General features: G+C 43.6%; 1 protein-coding gene across 2 annotated transcripts in view; it reads right to left on the minus strand.

Annotated features, from left to right (window-relative positions):
• SMPX (small muscle protein X-linked) overlaps window positions 1-19447 on the minus strand; it is a 58978-nt gene extending 39531 nt beyond the window's left edge. Inside the window, exons 1-2 of one of the 2 annotated variants that reach the window (XM_004769190.3) lie at window positions 19429-19447; window positions 9556-9612 (exon numbers count right to left, since the gene is read on the minus strand). In XM_004769190.3, the coding sequence (XP_004769247.1) occupies window positions 9556-9594 (39 nt within the window). In that variant the 5' untranslated portion in view covers window positions 9595-9612; window positions 19429-19447. Of the gene's footprint in view, window positions 1-9555; window positions 9613-13173; window positions 13396-19428 lie in introns of those variants that run through there. The other variant, XM_004769189.3, reaches the window with a different exon arrangement.
• Window positions 19448-23664: the final 4217 nt, after the last annotated feature.

Below are 23664 nucleotides of genomic sequence, written 5' to 3' on the forward strand. Positions count from 1 at the left end.
CTGGGTCTCAGCTTTCCCATTTGTGATATGAATATTAGACTTTGTCAGTGGTTTTCAAACCTTTCAGCTATGTAACCCTTCCTTTGAGTAAAGTATTGTGAGAACATCGAAAATGCAAACCAGATGGCAGCAGAGGCAGAGTTGTTCTGGCTAAGGTGGAAGGGAGTGTAAAACCCCATCTCTTTCCCCAAACCCTGGGCCATGAGCAGTTCCTTCCAGTGGGAGGGGGGTGCCCAATCTGACAACCGTTGAAAGAGATCATCCTTAAGTAGATGAGCATGGACATGTCCTTAAAATGTTCATTCTTCCCATTGTTAGGTTGTTTGCAATTTACTTTCAACCAACATAGACCACGTGCTATTTTATATGTTCAGTTTGGTTTACACTGCAGCTCTAGAGAATTCTATTGCTCTGAGTGGGAGTTTATCCTCATAGGGTAGTGATGAGGTGGTAAAATATCACCAAGGCCACATTCCCACCGTTGCTACTCCAAGTCCTTCTGTTAGTCATCTGTCCACTAACACCTGAGGTTTTGATGTATGAAGAAATGTCAAAAATAATGGCATAAGCATTAGAAATGGCTCTTGTTGGAGAAACTAGAGGAGGTTAGGGTATGCAGTTTGGTAAAACTGTTTTGGAGACTATCCCTCTCCCTGCCTCCACCGCTGGCCCCCGCACAGAACAGAGTGTAAGAATCTGACAGTGTATAGATTGTATCTTCTGAGACAGAGCTCGAGGAGTGATCCCTAAATGGGCCTGTCTCCAGCCATCGATAATGAGGATTTCCAGCTGGGTGCTGCCAGTGAGGGGTACAGAATCCTCACCTGCCTCATGTGAGCCTTTCATGTGAGTTGACAGTCACTTGGAGCACTTATAGGAACAAAAGCCAAGGCTTCCCAGAGCTCACAGACAGACTGCATGGACGGTTTTCTGCCGGCTTGCTAATGAATGTGTGTTTAACAAACGTCCGTCCATGTGGCAGAGTTGGCTTTGAGACTGGATTTCATCTTCACCCGGTGCGAGTTGGGCACAGTAACTACTCCCCTGGCCATCCACCCTACACTGCTTTAGCCACCCCAAACCCCGATTCAGCCACGGTCCTACATCCTCACAACAAACTGCTGAGGAAGAAAACAGCCTCAGAGAAGTCTGATGTCACACAAAGAGTTTGAGGAAAAACCAGGATTTCAAATCAGAGCTGCCTGACCTTGGGGACAGAGCTTTTCACTCTATCAAGCCCTCTCCAAAGAGCTCTTCTTACTTGACCAAAGTGAGCTCCAGTAACTCTGAAATGCCCTAAACTGGCACAAAAATTACAGGCTTACACTTTGAGAATGGCCTTGGAAAAGGGGCACATAAAATGGATAATTCCAAAATAGGTGTCAAAGAAAAGTCACATTGAAAAATGAGCCATTAACTCAGTGACTTGATGCTTTTTCATCTTTAAGTCATCACTCAAGAAACCAGGAACCTAAATGGGTTTTTTGACAGCAAATATTGACAGGATCCAAAGCAGCCCAAGAACACGTCAAATATCCAGTCATTAATGTATACCTAAAGGGAGTGTCAGAAAAGTGCTTTGTAAATGATTAGAGACATTTCATTAATATAATCGTAGGGTGGTAATATTTGAGTGACAAATTATAGACTAAATTATAGCCATAAGAAAAATTCCTTATAACTTGAATTTGTAAAAATATGTAGACCTTAGCTCTCTTTTTTATTCCATGGCCAAAGAATTCTGTCATATTCTGGTTTTTCACTGACTCACTCTATTTGAATGCAAATAAAATACCTTTCAATGATTAATTTTTCCATCTGCATATTGGGTATGGTATCTGCTATTCAGAATGGATTTCAAATATAAGGTACATTTTTATGGAAGAAAATGGAGTCGGTCCAGGTCATTGATGTTAGACTTTCCCTGCGTTGAGGTGACTCCCTGTCATTGATGTGATTAGACTTTTTCTGGGTTTGTTTATTCTCTAAGGTTGGAATTCTTCCTTCTCTTTATAGACTCTGTATAAATGCAAAGGAGGCAGGCTTTTGTTTTTTTCCTTTTACAACACATTCCCTTGCATTTCTTTTTCCTCCCCAAGTTTTATTCATCTTAGATATTTTCAAATATGCACCTGACGCAGCAAACCGAGCACATCACTTGCCCAAGCTATACATAATTTGTTACATCCTCGAAGTTGGGAATGGAAAAGAATCTACTAGATGATCTTTTGCCAGAACAGGATACAGTTCCCCGATAATGGACCTATCTGATGTGAAATGAATACTACACTTGATCTCACCAGGTGAAGAAAAGTAGAAAGAATTCCCTGTAAGTTAATTCCACTACTCCCTTAATTATTTGTATTGTTCTCCTGCTTGGCTCCAGCCTTTGAGCCCGAGGATTCTGGAAACCATATTCCTTCCACAGCCACTGCTGTGTGACTTACAGTGGAGTGACATCTTCTTTCTCCAGTGGGCTGGATTCTGATATGAGCCCGCCACTGGCTACTTTCAGTCCCTATGTACTTTGCTTTCCGTAGCCAGTGCTCTCTTGTCTCTCCCTCCCTGTCCTCCATGTTGGAGCCCGCTATGCCTCTCCTTTTATTGTTGAGACTTTTGGAGTTTCCTCTCATTGCGTATTTGTTTGAGATAACACACACACACACACACACACACACACACACTCTAAATCTATCTTTAGCTTTCAAAGGTCTCCAGCTGCTCCAGCCAGAATCTATAGCCACCACAACCCCCCTCCCCCACCCCATGCCAACCTCCCAGGCCACAAGCAGAGGAAACCCTACAGGGTTGCATTTTGCCATATTTCTTCCTGCACTTTACTATTCATAGTGTCCTAGACCTCCTCTGAATAGAGCAGGATATGACATTTTGAGATTTCTAGCATCTTCACAGAAGACTTTCAACAAGAGCTTTCTCAATAGCTGATTAGAAAATGAGATTCTTGGGGCGCCTGGGTGGCTCAGAGGGTTAAGCCTCTGCCTTCGGCTCAGGTCATGGTCTCAGGGTCCTGGGATCGAGCCCCACGTCGGGCTCTCTGCTCAGCGGGGAGCCTGCTTCTTCCTCTCTCTGCCTACTTGTGATTTCTTTCAAATAAATAAATAAATAAACCTTAAAAAAAAAAGAAAATGAGATTCTTATTTGATTTGTTAGCCTAAATTAAGATAGACAGATGAAACTAACAACTAAAATACAGTCCAACCTACTTTAAAATATAATTCTATATCACTAGAATATAACTTCTTTATCTTTAGGGATTCTTGAAATCTGGAAAGGATTCAGAACATATAAAACTTACCCTCTCAACACAGTCTTGAAGAACTCCCACTCAACCACTATCCATCACGCATGGTGTTTCACACTGAAAGGTTTTCTTCTGTCTGTCTGTCTGTCTGTCTCTCTCTCTCTCTCTGTTCTCATCACTTCGCTCTTTTCAGTAATTTCCTGAATGACTCAACTATAGGCTTGTCATCCAGAGAAAAGTGGATTTCAAGAATGCATTATGGCTGTTAAGATAATATTTACATTTGGTTGAGGGCAAGTCATATATCTGAGATACTTGTAAAGGTCAGCCTCAGAAAATGACATCTTGGGGCTCCAGGGTAGCTCAATGGGTTAAACTCTGCCTTTGGCTTGGGTCATGATCTCAGGGTCCTGGGATTGAGCCCCACATCTGGCTCTCTGCTCAGTGGGGAACCTGCTTCCCCTTCTCTCTCTTCCTGCTTCTCTGCCTACTTGTGATCTCTCTCTCTCTCTCTCTCTGTCAAATAAATAAAATATTTTTTAAAATGACATCTTTTGGTCAACATATAGACTACTTGCTTCACGGTACCAATATGGAACCCTGGTCAGAGCAGCAAAGATTATCTGCTTGTGGTAGCAGTGGGCCCCCTCTGGAGTCAGTCTGTTAACATTCAACTTCTAGCTACATGTTAAAGAAACCAGGGTTAGAAATGATAAACAGTGTATTATAGTGGTTTACATAAGCAAGAAGCAGTAGATCCATGATCGAAGAAAAGGCCTTGGCTCTACATTAAAACAAGTAACAAATGAAAGTTCATTTTTAATTTTTAAATTTAAATTAGATATTAAAGGAAGGTATATATCTTTATTTTATTTACTTTAACTGATGAATTTGGTTAACTGCCCAAACATGGGTAGTGCTAGATTATTCCTTTGTGCCAAGGATCGTCATGTACCTGGAATCCTTTTTCAACTAGAAATCCCTATCAGGAAGCATGTAGAGTCTCTGACACCTGTCTATAAAGACTTTGGTCAGGCTGTTTTCTTCTTCTATGGAGCCTTTATGCCTGGGCAATGAGGAGTGGAAGAGCAATGATAACGGGTCGGGAAGAGAAAGAAATATCAAAGCTCGGGGCTTCATGATATTCTGTTCTACGTATGGATTGGGTAACAATGGACAAGTTCCTATAAGAGGCCACAAAGTAATGATGGCAGGGTTCATGTAATCATTCCTTTAAAATATATAATAAAAATTAGGTTTAGTTTCACAAGCAGCTTGGTTAAGTGAATTAAGCAGAGAGATGGTAATTCAGTGGCCACAGCTATTTGTATTTTGAGATCATGCTTGTCACCAAATAACTTTACTTTGTCCTATTCACTCAGAGCCAACTTACATTTAAGATGATTTTAGTCAGGATGAGCTATTAGTTTCTTTTTCCCTAAAATGCTGATTCTTTCTAATGTCATGTGAGCTCTTTAAAAGGGAGGACCTGGCTTGGTACTTATGATTACCTGTTAGATGGTCCCACCCACTCTTCTACTCTCTCTGCCAGGGTGGGGATGGTAAGTGATGAGACTAGAGAATGTTGCAGAGTGGTTCTGCACACGGGCTTTGCGATCAGACAACAAGAGTTCGGGCCCTGACTCTCCTACTTACAAGCTGTGTGATCCTGGCCATGCTGTTTTCCTTCTCTATACCTTTCATTATAATCCATGGAGATCTCATTGCCCTGTGTCAAATACATAGTAAACCCTGAAGAAACTGTGGCTGCTATTATCATCCTAATAATAAACCTGAGAAGTTATTCTCAGGAAGTTCATAGACTATTAGAAGCTACACAGAGGTTTAGAGACCATTTAATGCAACACCTTCCCTTTGCAGATCATGGGGACCAAGAGGTGAAGTCATAGAGCAGACTAGGGAACAGAACTCTTTTCCATTCATCCATGAAGCTCTCAGATCTCATGAGAGAGGACAAATAATAGCTCACTTTGGTCAATGGTAGAGAGAAAAGCCAGTGAACATTGGCTCTGGGTGGGTTGAGGCCCTAGGGAGGCCCATGGTTGTTTCCAAAGGGGGTGTGCTCAGGAAGAAGGGGAAGGATGGGCAGGTGCTGTTTGTGGCCGAAGTCACTTGGTCTCATTAGAGAGACTTGCCGAGAAGATCATCGATGGGATTGGATTTCCCAGCAGCTCTAGTTTTCCCCACCTGTCATGTCAAATGCTTTCATCTGAAGGGAACAGCCCCACTATGCTGAGTGTGCTGATATTAGCTTGGTTGCAATTCCATCCCCATAAACAGTGGGGCTTAAGAAGCAGCCTGGAAAAAAAAAAAAAGAAGCAGCCTGGACAGTACAAATGAGGGCTAGTAAACTATGGCCCATGGACCAAATCCAACCTGCCACCTGTTTTTATAAATAAAGTTGCATTGGCACACAGCCACACTCATTCATTTATGCATTACCTATGTCTGCTTTTGAGCTATAATGGCAGAGTTGGGTAGTTAGAACAGAGACTCAATGATGTGCAAATCCTAAAATACTTACTATCTTGCCCTTTATAGAAAAGATTCGCCAACCTCTGGTATACAGCCTTATAGCTGCTTAGGATACAAAGGCCCTGACCAGGCAAAGGAAGGATCAACTGATTCCTTCAGGATAGTTTTATGTCCCTGGCACAAAAAGTGATTTCTTTAGTACAACTGAAAGAAAACACTGACTTGGAATCCGCTTCCAATTCAAAGGCCACCTTTTCAATGTGGGTATGAAAGATAGTTGTCCAAGTCCTCTAAGGATAGGCTGCATTCTGGCCCGCCTGTTAATCTGGGGCATGGAGAGGATGGAACCAGTTGAAGAGAAACCAAGGCAATTCCATGCATTACTTGGACAGTTCGAAGAGCCATCTCTTAAGGAATTGTGTGGTATAAACCAGGCCCTTACCATTCATTATTTTATTCATTAGAACAATCCTTTCAAATAATGTGATTATCCTGATTTTACAGAAGGGTGAACTAAGGGAGAACTAAGGTCCCAGAGTGAGTGAGTGCCAGGTAGAGATTTATAACTATTTGGCTCCATGTTGTCTGATGCACGTAGGTGCAGTAGTTCAACTATCTGAATGCCTAACTGTTTCAAGTATAGCTGACAGTGGCTTAAGTTTGCGCAATCCAGACAAAATGGAGATCTAAGTCATTATTTTCTCGAAGTTTGCACTGCAAAATACTCTGCTGCAAAATACTCATTTGAAAGTTCCTGTATATTTAGAAAACTCTGCCTACATTACCACTTTTTTGAAAATCTACAAAGTCATTAGCAAGTTATGGACTCTGAGAAATTCTACGGTAAAGATCCTATCCAACTTCACTGAATTTAGTGTTTCCCAAACACTTTATCATGGAACCCTTTCGTTAACAAATGACATCCCATAATACTAGTATTCTAAAAGATGCACTTTGGGAACTGTTGACCTAGATGATGGCGATGATGGTGATGATGATGATGACTGACGAGTGATGATAACAGCTAATATTTATTAAGCAATTCAACAAGCCAGGCACTGGCCTAAACTTTCACACGTATTAATTCATTTAACTCTCACAGCAACCCTATGAGATCAGTACTGTTATTAATTCACCCACGTGATAGATGAGAAAACCAAGGCACAAAGAGGATAAACAACTTGTCCAAAGTCACACAGCCAGTAAGGCCTGGAGACAAGCTCCTCAAACGGAGGGATCAGGTATCAATTCACCTTCAGGTGGCCTGCACTTTGCACAGTGCCTGTCACAAAGACCCAGGAAATGACAGTTGAACTGCCTTGGAGATAAGACCCTAATAAAAAGGAAAAGCAACTAGAACACGCAGAATAGAACATTTAACATCTTTAAGTGGTATTTAAACAATGAAGGCACTCCTGATCGTTTGGAGTTTCTATTTGTTCCAGACATAACTGTACCCTAGATAATGTTACTACTATAAACCATTTTTATAGTGAAACCATTTTCATATTTTCTTTAATAGACCCTACTTTAGGTTAATGAAGAGATGATAGAAAAATATCAGATATTACAGATCCTATTTAGCCACGAGAAATAATATTTTATTTGAAGGCACATTAAATTAGACTTTTTGAGTGGCGTAAAATATACCGAAAGAGGCAAAACCACAACCATAAGGAAGCACTCTATTGCCTTTGTTGGTAGAGTGGATGGAATTTTTAAATGTAGTAAAATAACAGTTACTGAGAAGAGTCCATAGCAGCTTTTTAAATATTACAGACCTAAAAATATATCAAGGTCAAAATGAGTAGATAAAACACTGGTGGACTTTCAGTGTAGATTTGAAGGAAGCCAGAAAGCACTAAGGAAAAAAAAAAACCCAACACACTTTCAACTTTAACAGGAAGAGAAGCAAAAACAACCTAAGAGAAGACTATGTTTTTGAGTCCTGCAAAACAAAAAAGGAATTTTATGTTTAGTCCATTGGGAAGTTCAAATTCAGTGATTAATTCATGGATTAAATTTCTCATCATGTTAACAAAGAACACTCCTGAATGATAATTATTATGATAATAGTTGACACTTAATGAGGGTTTACTGTGGTGTTTTAAGCAACTTGTATGTGTAGCTGTAGGACATGAGCGCTATCAACCCACTTTACAGATGTGGAAAGAGAGGCAGAGAGATAAAGTAGTTTTCCCATGATTCCACACCAGTATGGATTAAGGATTCAAACTCCAGGAAAGAAGTTTCAAAGGCTCAAGGATGCCCACAGGTCTGGGAGGCAAAATGAATTCTACTACCGATGTCCAGGTATGGCAGAGACTCAGTAGGTGGACACAAAAGGGCCACACGTGGCAATGCGGAGTTAGATTCTTGCCAATAGGCTCTTCCTTGATAGTTCATTCTATGACAAGTTTCCAAGGGTTGCCACTTAAGAAGCCCATCCGCTTAAGACTGTGCATTAGTCTTGGGGCACCTGGGTGGCTCAGTGGGTTAAGCCTCTGCCTTCAGCTCGGGTCATGATCTCAGGGTCCTGGGATGGAGCCCCACATCGGGCTCTCTGCTCAGCGGGGAGCCTGCTTCCTTCCCTCTCTCTGCCTGCCTCTCTGCCTACTTGTGATCTCTGTGTGTCAAATAAATTAATAAAATCTTTAAAAAAAAAAAAAAAGACTGCATTAGTCTTAACAGGTAAATATCTGTGCCTCCACCCATCTCTGCCGCTGGGCCCATGCATGACCCTCCAAAACAAGGTCAATCGCTTATGTTTATGCTGTGTTAGTGCATCACACCCCAAATATCCAGGAACTGTGCCACAGGTCCCGTGGTATTCAGAAAAGTCCAGGAAAAAAAAAAGTTTAAACGTTCCTTTAAAGATAGCACGGAAGACTCCATGTCGATGCAAGAGAAAAATGGAATTTTACAATAAAGTATCATGACCAGCATCACAGCGTGGGAGCCATTTGAGAGTTAAACACAAAAACCTTCAAAGAATAGCAAATTAGATACGGAGTAGAAACAAATACTGAAAGTTATTTTCATAATTGTATTTTTTTTTTAGATTTTATTTATTTCACCGAGAGAGAGAGAGACAGTGAGAGAGAGAACACAAGCAGGGGAAGTGGGAGAGGGAGAAGCAGGCTTCCCGCTGAACAGGGAGCCCCATGGGGCTCCATCCCAGGACCCCAGGATCATGACCTGAGCCGAAGGCAGACGCTTAATGACTGAGCCTCCAAGTGCTCCTCATAACTGTATTTGTGTTCCAAAATTCCTATATCCCCCTCCCCCTTTTGGGGGGGGGGTGATCCTTAAGTCCGCTGAAGCAACCAAAGAATTTGTTTGCTGGGAAGGCATGAGGAGATATAACCGCACCCAGACTTTACACGAAGCATACCCAAGCGTCAGGAAGGACACTTGACAAGAAAGGATATGTTCTAAACAGATGGGTCAACAAATTCAGTTAAATATAAAAATGGAAAGTGAATTTTTAAATTCATATCAATGAGCGTATCAAAAACATACACATCCACAAAAATATCCAAAAACTAAACACTGCATTTTTGTAGACAGTTAATTCTCATTCATAACTTTGTCTCACAATTCAGCACGATCGAACAAACCAGCTTCTCCCTCCGCAGTTGTACCTTCCCAGACTCAGATCCTGTCTCATTTGCACCCTAGGAATCAGTTGTTTCTTGAAGTGAATTACCAATGAACAATCAAAAAAGGTCTGATTTATTAATCAAACAGGCTAGGAGTCACAGAGCTGATGTTAAAACGCAAATACGCCTACTTACCTGGATGGCTCTGACATTGGAAACCGGCTGTTTCGACATATTCGCGGGGTCTTATCCCTAAAAAAACAAGTGAGAAACTGTTAGAGGTGGCGGCATTCAGATTCTCAGGCTTGATAAATTAGAACTTAACTCGTGATTCAACTGGGCAGTCACCCCTTTCAGTCTCAGTTTCTGAAGTTACTTACGGACTCTCCTTCCCAATGCCTCGGGGAGAGGGAACACTAGAGCGCCCGGATAAATCATTCAGGAGGAGAAATGCTGAGATGCCTCGCCCCTGATCGAATGATAGGCAATCAGAAACTTGAAAGGCGCTATCATCTCCTTCCCTGCCCTCCTGCCCCCACCGCTGAGAGCAGCAAAGCAAAGAGGTTGTGGGAATAAAACACCTTTGTTTGGGGCCTCGGAAGCTCTCTGCTTGAAACTGAACTTCTCATCTGAATGAGCTGTTGCCAGGGCTGCGTGTCAGCCTGTTGGGAGCTCCCACTCTCCATTGAACGCCTGGAGAGAAATGGCCTGGACCACGGTCTCACTACTCACTGCGTACGTGTCTGTTCCAGCTGGGCCCCTGGGAGACACTGTGAGGATGGAGCCCGCTCTCTCTAAACACAGGCAGCCGCAAGCCTCACCCATCCGCTTTGCTTTTAACGAAACAGCCTCAGAAGGCAAATAGGCCCATGTCGTTTCCCCCAGATGTAGCCATGCTTCCTTCCCAAAGGACTTGGGCTTTCTTTCAGATGGGGAGATCTGACTTAGAGATGACTAGTGGCCAAGGTTTGCTGGCGTGAGGGGTATGGGGAACAGCCCGACTCTGGCCTCTTATCGCACTTCTAAGTATTGTCATAGCTGGGTCGATGAAATGTTGACAGGGCCAACGGAAAAAGTTAAAAATTCAGTGAATGGAAAACATGCTGTTATTTAAACCCAAACCATAAAATGGGTTGACCGACTTTCCTCTACTGCCTGGTGTAAATGCATGTGCGACCCGTCCTGTGTCACGTGGCCCGTGTCTCTCAACATTTCTAGGCCCTTTTCCTCTTCCTTAAATTTTACCTGATTCTTGAGCTGTGGTGAGACTCAAAATGACATAATGTTCCCAAAACTGCATCGGGAACTCTAAAGCATGATGCAGATATTGATGGTTTCATTGCCATTGTCCACGGCTTGTGACTTTTCAGTAATTTACTGACCTACAGCTTCAGGTAAAGAGTAACAATTGTTGTAGTGTCAATGCCCCTCACCACTTGTACATATAAAAGATTTGAGAACTCTGAAAAACACTGTTTTTCTGAAATCTTCAAAGACATAGGCCCTGTTACATGAAGTTAAACAATTAAATAATTTTTAAAAATCTCTAATGCAGCCAAATGTAAGTCTTTGGAGTCACATACATGAAAACAATGAGATTTTTTCTTTAAGTTTCACCTGCATGTTTTGGTAATAGACATAAATAGCCTCCATCTAGAAGGGTCTATGTAGAATTATTTTTGCTTTGGTTAAAAAGTTAAAAAGCCACAACAAACTGAACAATTAGGAATGCATTTTTCTCTATGATATGTTTCAAATACATTTCTATCTTTCCCACAGTGTCAAAGAGTCAATGAAGGCATTTTAATTTTCAGATCTCATATACACAGTTCAATATCAAAAGGAAAAGCTTGGTAGTTTAATTTTTAATGTTTCTATTCTCAAAAGCTATTAGAAGCCATGCAAAGCAATAATTCTCACAGGACTTTAAACATCTCAGCATATAGTTTTCTCTGTGCATATACAACTACGGTTTAAACAATATCACTTGGGAACTTAACAAAAAGTTACTGTACATCTATTTGAAACATAGGAAGTAGGAAACTTCTTTTGTTACTACAATAACATGTTGAAAGGTAAAAAAAAATCAGGCAATGAATAATTGTGTTATTTATTTTGCATTGTTTTTCTTAATTAGGCTGATTTTGGTTTTTTCCACTAAACTACTGGATCACTTTGGTTTTCTGTGGACCTCTGAGCCTAAAAGATAGATAGACCTTGGGCCTCATCTCCTGTATAGCCTCGGTATATCTCATTTGCATATAAATTCCTTCTGAACATATATGTCAGTCTTCAATAGAGACATCTTTAGAAAGTTGGTCAGATCCCAGCTCTCATTCCTTGCAAACAGGCTATATAACATTTGTGTAAATCCGTCCTGCAGCCGTTCCTGCTGTCCTCATTATTCGCAGAGAAATCAGGGCAAAGCACACTGATGAATAAAAATAGACAGCGTTCCCTGGCTGTTTCCCTGGCCCTGCATTCACCTCCGTTAGGGATGTGGTGTAGAATGCACCTGCCTTCTTTATCTGCATGCATCGTCCCGCGACCAAAAAAGACAGCTATGTCTTAGATGCACAACTCTACTCACAGCTGACCACAGCTTTTCATCCGAAGAGGTACCCTTTAAAGTACTCTATTACTGTGTTTCCTGGTTCTAGCTAAAATTTGGAAACGTGGAAACTTTGACAAGACGTGTATTGACTTTTACAAAGCCTATACTATAATGGAAATGCTTGCCAGCTTAGCACAGTGGTGTTGGGTTTTCCTGGAAGATCGGCAAGTCAGTGGGGAACTTTAATGGGGGCTGTATGCTGAGTCATAGACAATATATCTCTGCTGCTTTTTTGATTGGGCAGCACCTAATATCTGACTTCTAAATAGCACTCGCTCCCTTACTAAAAATTTGTCAACATTTCTATCACTAATTTAATAAGGGAGTCAGAGTAAAACAAATCAATATTTGGAGAGAAGGGGCTTTGTTTGTTCTTTTTAAAGGTCTATTAAATGGCTAGAGCTCCATTTCAAAGGGAATTATCTTCTGTCCTGCAGCTAAAAATAATTCCTGAGAAGGGTGTAGAAAGACATTCAGCTGTCTGAACTGACTAACTCCTTATTCACTTTGCCTGAAATACACCGAGAGGCAAGAGGCACTGATCATCACTGGGTCTCAGAACCTGGTGCCCTCATGGGGAGAGACAAGTGCTGCCCTCCACCCTACTGGGTACCTGGAACACCACGATCAAAGCACCGAAGCGGGGCTTTCGAAAAGATGGTTTTGTAATGTTAATCGATCTGTACAGTTGATAGAACTTTATCTCTGAGGTCAAGCCTGGCGCTGAGGGAAAGGGGAAAAGCATTTTCAACTTGTACTGGGTGACGACTGACAATAATTTGCATTTAGGTAAATCAGAGAGCTAGCGCGATAGCTTTCCTCTGCTGCAAATCCTCCTGATTATTCCTAGGCTACCAGCACGAATCCATCTGTAGCTGACTGACTGTAACCCTGGCCAGGAGAATGAAAATGACATAACGTTCAGGGTTACAGTCACCCTATGTGGATTGTGGAAAGTTTCTTAATGTCACAATCAACGAAAACTACTTTTAGTTCAGTCTTCTGTCAGATAGCTCCCCCCGCATACACACACAATTTCTAAAACAGAATCAGCAACACCACCAACGAATAGTGAATTTACAAGGAAGCTACAGCCACTAGTTACAAGCCTACAAAGTTATAAGTAGTCACTTCAAGTTAGGCATCAAGGAAATTTCCTTCAGAAAGCCCAGCTGCCCGAGCTGGGTCCTCCTGCTTACCTGCTCTATGTATTTGTTTACTGCCTGAGGAAAGTCCCGGCAGCCAGATGCGAGAATACAGGGCTCCTCAGAAGGTGGAACGGACGCCCGGTGTCCTCTGAGCCGTGATCTCAATTCCGATGCTTTGCATGTGGCGGAAATAGCTCAAGTGCTCAGTGCCTCACTCAGTACTGAGAGCTGCTCCCCGCTCGGGGCTGGAGGGAAACTCGGTTTAAGGCTAAGTGTTAAAGAGAATTCCTGTCATAGCTCACAGTTGTTCTTCCTAAATATAGAGTTTGATACAAGCCATATACTGGCTGCCTCCGAAAGGCTTGACCGTGCTGAGAGCAGGGCTCAAATGTCAGCCGGAAGGTGGCTACGGAATCTTCCAGAAGATGCTGGCTGCACTTTCTCACATGTTCTGAGGGGGCACAGTGAAGTTTGAAAAGTAGGAAAAGTTTCTATCTTTAGCATTATTACCTGGAGGCCAGACCACGAGGAGCGTAAGATAAAAATTAGAGAGAAGCAGCGTGGCTCCGAGCTTCTTAGCAGGGACACCGACATCAAGCACTTTTTGAATCCTAGCTCGGTCACTTAGGAGCTGTTAAAATTTTTCTTGATCAGCATTCGATACATGCTCACCAAATTATGACGATTATAATATTATGTGCAACTATAAGATATCACCCTTTTTTAGGTCATAGATGGTCTCAGATCATTCCACTCAAATGTGGTTCCAGGGCTGAGTCCTTGGATCTCTGTGTTGCCTCTACTGGTGGCAAGGATACGGACCACAGAGCACGGGAGACAATAGTGCAAAACCAAACAAAGAGGAAATACCTATTTTAACTACGCCAGGGGCGAGGACCACGTATGAGGCAGAACACTTTTTAAAAAGAACACTACCAAATCCTAAGGCACATGCTCATTATCTTTGTTCTGGTTTGGTTTTGGGGTTTTGGCTCTTGAGGACGGTTGGGTGGGTTTTTTTTCTTTTTCCGGTGCTCATCATTTTTAACAATGCTTTTATTAATCAACTAATTTACTTTGCCTCTTCGGTCTCTGAAACTATCTTTACATAGAAGCTCCCTTCAGTAGAAGGTCCAGAGTGAGCACACTTACAATCCACCCATTGGATGGAGGTGACTCCATGTCTGAGCCCCTCACAGTGTGGTCAGCCACTGAACCACCACCAGCAACCGTCTCCTTTCCCTGTCCTCTCGTCCTGTGAGGAAAAGTACTTCCGGTTCCTATGAGCCTCTGAAGTCATGTTTCTGTTCCCTGCAGCTGAATGCGTTCCAAATGGAAGCAACCAGCTTATTTTCAGGTTGGTGAAAAGAAAACCAACTTTCTGTAATCAGGAGCTCAGCAGATAATTGTGGTTCATCTCAGTTTGCATCTCATCACTCCATTCTATTCATGCTGCTTAAAAGAATCTTTAAAGCTCGTGGGGCACCTGGGTGGCACAGTCAGTTGAGTGTCTGAGTCTCAGTTTTGGTTTAGGTCATGACCTGAGGGTCATGAGATCGAGCCCTGTATCCACCTCCACGCTGAGCACGGTCTGCTTGATATTCCCTCTCCCTCTGCCTCTCCTACTCGTACCCTCTCTCCCTTTCTCTCTCTCTAAAATAGATAAATAAATCTTTTTTTTTTCAAAAAAATAATCTTTAAAGTTCAGACATCATGTTTAGAGATGATCTGGCACCAAAAGTGAGTTATTTTTCACTGGAGAAGAGAAAGAATATAGTGAGCACCTTCCTGTTTCCCCAGCTGTTTGGCTAGTCTTATGTGTAGACAGTAGGTGGCATCACTCCACGGAAAGACAACAACAATGAGCCATCCTCAACTCCTTGCCCTGCAGTCAGTGCATAAATTCTGTCACAGTCCTTCTGCCTTGCGTGATTCATCAATAGCCAGTGGTGTCATATATGTCAAGGAAAGCACAATGCCTTGGACTAGGGACTGGCCCGACGTGGGTGTGGCTGCCTCTGGCGAAAGAACTGAGGTGAGGGGCATTATCGGACTCCTTTGGTCCTAAGTGACAGAAATGCAGAGAGAACTAGCTAAGGCCAAGAGGAGGTGTGGCAGACGCTGTTGATGTCTTTGTCAATATCACCTCTACCCGCCTGAGTTCTCCTGCAGCTGTAGACCGGTCCCAGGACACTGTCACACCTCAAAAGCCTGAATCTCTGCCTCTTTGCACTGGGGTGCTCCCCATCTCCAAGACAGGTTGTCTGGGTGTGCTGCAGGCATGACCCAGAAGTACCAGGAAGCAGACACCCTAGGGACAAAGCTCAAGCAATGGGGATGGTGGTCAGTGGCCCTGCCTCCTGTCCTCTGGTGGGCTGGCTCCCCAGTGTGGTCTACAGCTTTCCAGAGGTCCCCACAAAATTGAGCCCCAATGGCTCACAGCAGGAACCTGCTCACTGATACACCCTTTTGGCTTTCTCTTTTCCCTTTCTCACAGCCCCCACTCCCTCACTTATGTTCTCTGGGATTATCACCCAAATCCACTGCCCACAACCAAGACCTTGTCTCCATGTCTGGCTTCGAGACAGTGCAACCAAGATGAAGAGGTTCACTGGAAAAGTTTCATACTGTGGCATGAGTGGAAGTGACTCTTGGAAGTAACCAGAACTGAGAACTCAGACCTCCCTAGAGAGTGCCACATCTATTTCTCCAACTCCAGCTTTTAAAATCCCAGGGTTCTGATGGCCCCCAGCCTGAGTCAATCACCTAATTCCTGGTTAAGGGCAAGGTCACCTAGCATAGAAGAGGCTTCTGGGGTTCACACATCTGTGGAGGAGGTTCTTTCCAGAAAGGGGAGCAACTGTGAGCTGAACAACCCCCTACCTGGGGTCTCTCAGAAGCACCAAGAAGCCACATACCTGTCCTTGACCTCCTGCCACAGCCCCTTGCCATCTCTACTCCTGTTATCACTTCATCAGTTTAAGGCCCCGACATGGCCCTGGCATAACAGAAGAAGCCCCAGGCACACACCAGCACGTAACTGGGTTGGTGAGTGACAGTTAACTGGGACAGAGGGGATGGGCATAAGTGAGTCCATTTCTCACTGGGAGGAACAACTGGAAGGAGAGGGACACTTAAACAGTGTTTAAGTATGGGAAACAGTGCTGGGCACTCAGCAGACAGTGCTGGGCACTGAGACCTTTAGGAATATTTCAGTGGAGGTCACCGAAGAGGGGCAGTGTGAGGGATTGTTAGTAAAAACAGAATTCACCTAAGTCATTCCTGCCCTCATGCCTTTATCCCTCATCCACTATAGTCCAGCAGCCGGAGAATCCCTAACGCCTTATGTCCATAGAGCCTTTGCTGAGTTGCAAGCACTTTCATTTGTATTACTATTATTGAGTCCTCCCAACAACTCACGGGTTAAGTGATAGTATATAGTATTCCAATTGTATAGGTCAGTAAGTCAAGGCTCAGAGTGTTAAAGCAGAGCCAGTTACCCCCAGGTTTCAACTCTCATACTTAGTGCTCTCTCCTGTTATACGACAATGACTTCAAGGAAACACATTCACAGGCACAGCCTCACGTTAGCACTATACACACCGTATCAGGGTGCACTGGCGGCAAGTAATGGAATACCTGAGTAGCACTGATTCAATCAGTGAAGGCGTTTAGTCATCTCACAAGCCTAGAAATGTGAAGGGAGGTAGTTCCAGATGGGTTCAAAAATTTTATGAAGTCAGAAAGCCCCAGGCAATTTCTAGTTCTTTCCTCTGCCACTCTCATCAAGTTAGTTTTTCATCCTCATGCTTCTTACTTCCTGTTCCCAAGGTAGCTGCCCCAGCTCCAAGAGTCAGGATCTTGCACTAGCAACCAAGTGAGAAGGAAGAGCAGGGACGGTGGGGAAAAGGGCTTTCCTCCGCTCAGGGAAGAAACGCTCCCAGAAACCCCAGCAGACTCCCCCTTACATTTTGTTAGCTGGAACTACATCTCATGGTTGCAAAGGAGAAATGAGAAAAATCTTCATTTTATAAATGACAAAACACCTTGAAAAGGGTAAAGTCACATGACTAAGAAGTGTCCGTGAGGAAACCCTAACCTAGGTCTTCAGGCTCCGAATTCCAGAGGTTTCTGCGTATTCCTCTATGCGCAAGCCAACGGAAAAAACCAGGCTGCCAAAAAAAAAGAAAAGAAAAGAAAAAAAAGCCAAACTCATTCCTTTGCCCCATCCCTAAATGCCCTCCTGGACTCTTATCATGTGCCCCAAACTACAGTCTTCTTGTGGGGTCCTCCTTGCTCAGTTCTACTCTATCATAGGTCTGCCTACATTTTGGGCAAAGTGTAAAATAAATCACATTGTGGGAAATTTTAAATGAATTAATAGATAACAATCTATACCATTATGTGTAAAGACATAACACCCCCAAAACTTTATTGGCTCACAGAGATAAGATAATTAACAAATGAAGAATGATGAACTAGGAAGAAAGAATTAGGAAAAAGAAACTAGCTATGATCTATGAAAACACTTCATTTTGTAATAATGTTTACCTCTATGTCGAGTTTTAATGTTTGACACCATTAACTGTGAACAAATCAATGCTTGTTTTTCAAGCAGGTGACAAGGCATGTCCCCTGGAGTGCATACCATGTGATGACTTCCTTCCTTCTGTGATTTCTTGAGCCAAACCACTTCTCTCCTTAACCCTGGAATTTTTCTCCTTCCTTGGAATTTACCTTACTTCATGAGTAGCCACAGAGAGGAAAAACCATTTTTCAAAAAAAAAAAAGCAATGTGCAGAGTTATAACCCTCCCCACATGAAAACCTCTTTTACAGGGCACCTGGGTGACTCATTCGGTTGAATGTCCAACTTCTGATTTCAACTCAAAAAAAGTTGTGACCTCAGGGTCCTGCGATCGAGCTCCACTTCGGGCTCCCAGCTTATGGGGAGTCTGCTTCTCTTTCTCTCTCTTTCTCTTCCTGCCCCTCTGACCCTCCTCCTGCATGCACATGCTCTCTATCTTTCTCTCTCTTCATCTCAAATAAATAAATAAATAAATAATTTTTTTTAGAAAGACTTTTACATAATTATGCAGAACAGTTTAGAATCTCCTTGTCTGCAAACTTTTCATTTCAAAAAGGGAACTTTTTTCCACCTTTTTATAGCTCAACAGCTTTTCCCCAAAAGTATTTTCCTTCCAGAAATAAAAGAGCTGTCTAGCCTCAGAAGTGAAATTCAGAACTCCATCTCCAAAACAATGGCGTTGGCTTCTCTGTCCTCAGTCACTCCCAGCTGGGAGTGGAGATTCCATTCATTTATTCACATATTCATTTATCATTTATTTTATTAAGTGCTTACTGTGATTCAGGCACTGTGCTAGATACTGAGGGTTTAAAAATAAGTAAGAAATAGTTCTGTGTTCTAGGAGCCTGTTCGCCATGGTCTGGTGGAGGAGAGAAGTAAATAGTGTAGTTGTTAGATTTACATGCTATCTTCAAACTGTTGTAGGAATTCACAGGAACACTGCCCCTAACTCTCCCATGGTGCTGAAGGCTTCACAGAAAAGTACCTGTTTACATTCGATGTCCTGAGCATCTAGTAAATGCCAACACTGTTCTGTCCCACCCGCCCCCCACCATCACTTGGGTGAAAAGAGTGACTAAGCCTATGTTTCTGCCCTCAGAGCTTATAGTGGGGAAAAAAGAGGATACAGACAAATCTAAGTAAACGACTAAACAAGAGAACTGTAAATCCTATGAAGTGATATAAAGACAAACAGACAAAAGGCTGAGGAGGAGGATAAGCTGGGGTAGGTGTGGCAGGAGCAACATCTCTCCAAGAAAGTGAGATTGATGGGGCAAGAAAAGAATACTTCAGGCAGAGGGGACTGCATAGGCAAAGGCACTGGGGTAGGAAAGTATGTTCTCAGGACTCAAAGGAAAACAATGCAGCCCAAAGATAGAGAAGAACAGCATGAGACAAGGTGATAGAGATGAGCAGAGGCTAGCAGGGCCTTCGGAGGCCCTTTTGACAAGAGATGCTAATTTTCTTCTAAGTATGGTAGGAATCCTTAGAAGGTTTTAAGCAGTGGAATTGTTTGATCTCAGCTTTGATGAGCTCACTCCCACTGCCATGTGGAAACAGGACTCTACTAGAACGAGCAGGGAAGAAGAACAAGCAGGGAAGAAGGGAGAACCATTAAAACGCTAGAGATGACGGTGCCCCAAATAAAGGCGTTGGCAGTGAAGAGAAAGACAAGAAGAGAGATCCAAAGTGTATTTTAGTAATAAAGTCAAAAGTAACCTTGCTGGAATGCCTGCGTGGCTCGGTCGATTAAGTGTCTGACTCTTGGTTTCAGCTCAGGTTGTGATCTCAGGGTCCCGGGATCCAGCCACACGTCCGTCCACTGTCTCTGAGCTCAGCGAGAGTCTGCTTGTCTCCGTCTCTCCCTCTGCCCCTCATGCTCAAAAAAAAAAAAAAAAAGTAACCTTGCTAACTGATTAGAAACTTGGTGCTCTGGGGGAGGAGTGAAGCAATGAATCAGAAAGCCAGGGCTGACCTTGGAGGGAAGCGTTTCCACAGACGGTGGGGGATGGTTCAAAAACCAGGTCGCTGCAGGTTGTGGTGCAAATGAAGAGTGGAGGCTGCACGTGGACTCGTCTCCTCGAGCCCCGTGACTAAGAACAGAGAGGAAGGAGAGCAGTTGGGTTTGGAGATTTCCAATATGGAGGGATTTCGGGGGGCTGTATCTTGGAACAGTCTGAACACGATTCCACCCCGTTTAGAAGCCGTCGTGATCAGGATGATAAAAGTCAGAAGGAGGTCACTGAGGGGAGGGGAGGCAGGAACACAGAGTCTTTCCTCGGAGAAGGAGCTAAGCTGATCCCAAAAGGGTCGTAAGAGGGTCTCTGGGGCTGGCGAGGAGTAAGGGCGAAAACAGAGGCCACCTGACAGCCTGCCTCACCTTTCTAAGGGTCTAGGAAAAGAAATCAGTCATAGAGAGCGGGGAAGAGCTGGGTGTACCACCCAGCAGTGCTGAGGGTCCACGTGAGGCTGGGAGACTGGCCGCCTGGGGGAGGGCTACTCTGTCAACGTGGTGACTGCTTTGCGGGGCTGTTAGTTCTAAAGGACATGCGTCTTCAGCTGGGCTCCTCCAGAAGCTGATCTTGAAATGAGGATTTGTATATAAGTGATTAATTAAAATGTTTCCAGGAAAAACTAGGGGAACAAAGATGGGCTCTCAAGTCCCATAGAAGCTATCTCCCTTTTGATCCTGCAAGAGAGCTCTGGAGTGTGAGAACTTACATCATGGAGTCCTACCCCAGGCAAGGAGGCGGAGCTGTCATACTCCTGCACCTGTCTGTCATAAGTCCAGGGCTGCCGAGGGAGGGGGGGGTACAAATTCCCAGGGCTCTTGGCTCTCCTTACCAGCTGGAAAGGCATGCTCCAGAGGCCCTAGGGCAGGCATCCAAAGGAGCACTAAGGTGTTAGAAACAAAGGCCCAATGAAGCCAGGAGCAGAGCTCCGTCCCTGTCTGCACAACGCAGCTGTCCTTAATGGCACTTAGGCCTCAGTAAAGTCCTTCTGAACTACACTGGCACCTTGTTTCTCAAAAGCCTAGTTCATTTGAAACAATCTTCCAAGGTAACATTGTTGGAGTGTTGAGCACTTCTGTTTCTTATTAGTCATTTTCTAATGAGTGTTGAAAGGGACTATTTTCGCAGAGTTTGGACAGCCTGTACGTGTATTTAGAGTTACATTTTCCTTCGTGGTCACATGAGACCTCTATAATCTGGCTCTTTTTCAAAAATGGGTAACTCTAGTCCCTTTGGTGACACATGGTAGATGGGGAAGGGTCCTCCTCCAGGGTCTAAAGCAGTAACAGGAGCCACCTGACACACACATCGATGATCTGGAATGTGGCCAAAAGTTCACTGCAGCCCATGTGCTCTTGAACAAAATTTGTACCCAACTGGAATTCTACCCAAGGTCAGGATCTGTACAACTGGAGAGAGTCACAATTGCACCGTACACTGTGCAGGGCAGCTTCCCAGCTCTCCTTTCCTTCCTGCCCTGAAAAGTTGGGGGTTTTTCTCTAACCTAGACTTTTTTTTAAAGATTTTTATTTATTTATTTATTTGAGAGAGAGAGAGAGAGAGAGAGAGAACAGAGCAAGAAAGAGCACACAAGTGGGGGGGCAGGAGCAGAGGGAGAGGGAGGGGGAGAGGGAGAGGGAGAAGCAGGCTCCCTGCTGATCAGGGAGCCCAACTAGGAGCTCATTCACAGGACCCAGGATCATGACCTGAGCTGAAGGCAGACACTAAACCAACTGAGCCACACACATGTCCCTACCTTAGATCTTTGAACATAAATTAGACAATATACTTGTAAACAACTGGGTACTCCTAGAGAGAAAGGAGTAAACCCCCGACTTATAGCATGTTGCTGAGGCAGTGCTGTGAATTCAGCACACTGTCTTCTCTTCCTGGCACATAGGACACTAGATTTTCCAGGCTCCCTCAACTGGCTCAGGCCACGTGACTGAGTTCTGACCAATAGGATGTGGGCCCAGTTTCTATAAGCCATGCACCAGTACCCACTTGTAGATTGTTACCAGTTTGCAATGACCTAATACAGAAGCTTTTAAGTAAGTTATTAGGGACTTTTATGGCCATTTGACATTACTACTATATGCAATCAGTGTTTCCTTTTCCTAGTAATTCATTTTTGTTGTATTTTTATAAAAGTATTGGTGTGTTATTGATTAGAGAATTTCATCCTGATGGGGCGCCTGGGTGGCTCAGTCAGCTAAGTGGCTGACTCTTGATTTCAGCTCAGGTCATGATCTCGGGGTCCTGGGATAGAGCCTTGAGTTGGGCTTTGCACTAAGTGGGGAATCTGCTTGAATATTCTCTTTCTCCTTCTCCCTCTGCCCCTCCCCCCACTCACACTTGGTCTCTTTCTCAAATAAATGCATAAATCTTAAAAAAAATTTCATCCTGAGAAGGTTTAAGCAGCACTGCCATAAACCGTTCCAAGCCTGGTCTTTAAAAGCATCCTGTGCAATCCAGACCTGTCTCTCCGACCTGTAGCAATCTTAGAAGCCATTGATGCTAGATGTCATAGCTACAAGATGGAAAAGGATCACTGGACCCACATCAGACTCTGACATGAGCGACAAATAATGGTTTATCATGTAAGTCTACAGGAAGTTGGGCTCGTAACTGGCACAGCCTAGGATTATCTGACTTATACTGGGGATTATTGACCTTTTTGGGAGCTGGGCCAGCCGGGGCTGGAGGACCTGCTTTCAAGATGGGTGCTTCCCTCCCCTGTCTGATGTGCTCTGGCGGCGACGGCTGGAAGGCTGGGTCAGCTGGGACTGACAACCTGAATGCCTACATGTGGCCTCTCTAGGATGGCTCCCTTAGGGTAGTTGGCTTCTTACATGGAGGTTCAGCATTCCAAGAGCAAGGGATCTAGTAAAAAGAACAGAGACCGCATGACCTTTTATGTCTTGCCTTGGAAATGCCATAATGTCACTCCTGTCATACTCTGTGACCCAAGCAATCACAAGCTTGCACAGGTTCAAGGGAAGCGGGACATGGACCTCCCTCACTATGCAAGAGATGCCATAACATTTCTGGCCATATCTTAAAATCACCTCACCCTGATTATAATTTGGGGTTCTGGTTCTGAATTATCTTCTATTCTTTTCAAACCATCTGACTCAGAGCTTTATCCATAGCAGGTATCCATTAAGTGTAGATCAATGACAAGGAAAGGGGAGAGGCAGGGATATTCCTCCTGCTTTAAGGGTAACTGAGTATGTGGCCATGGGAATTTGAGTTTGCAATAGTTCATGGATTCAAAGATTCACATTTTTCACATTTTAACATCTCTGAAAGTGATACTCGTTAAAATTTGTGGCATCTTATAATGATGTTTAGCAGTGCTTTCTCTTTCTTAGAGGCACATAGGATGACCTTGTATCAGCCAACCAGCAGCTTCTCAGTTGAAATGCAGTAAATGCCAGGGACTCAGTATCTGTAAGATGGAGCCCTAACTAATAAGAAACAATCAAGGAAAGTAAAAAATGGGATAATGCCCACAGCCTCCAAGCTGAAACTGATAAGCCAACAAAGGAGACAGTAACACATTTCTCCCATTTTAAGGAACCCAGAAGGACATGGTGTCCAAACTCCCGTGCAGTGGCTCCCTCACCACCACACTTGCTCCAAATATAGGCAGTATCTGGATGCCCCTGCACCCCATGCTGTATCAGGAAATGCCATAAGCCTTGGAGAGGGGCTGCTGAAGTTCATATTTGGGCTTTGCAATTTCCTCTTTGAATTTCAATCTCTTCACCTGCAAAATGGGTAGTTATAATGATACCTACCACCAAGTGAGCCAGTGGAAATAGGGCAGAGGGCCAGACACATAGGAGGTGACCCATCAATGTTATTTTCCTTCCCGTTTCCTTCGCTAAAGTCTCCCACTGCTTACAACTTGCCTTTCTTGAAGCCCTGAGATAGTTCT

This window comes from Mustela putorius, unplaced genomic scaffold (assembly GCF_011764305.1).
Source record: "Mustela putorius furo isolate JIRA1106 unplaced genomic scaffold, ASM1176430v1.1 tig00003836_pilon_pilon_pilon, whole genome shotgun sequence".
NCBI lineage: Eukaryota > Metazoa > Chordata > Mammalia > Carnivora > Mustelidae > Mustela > Mustela putorius.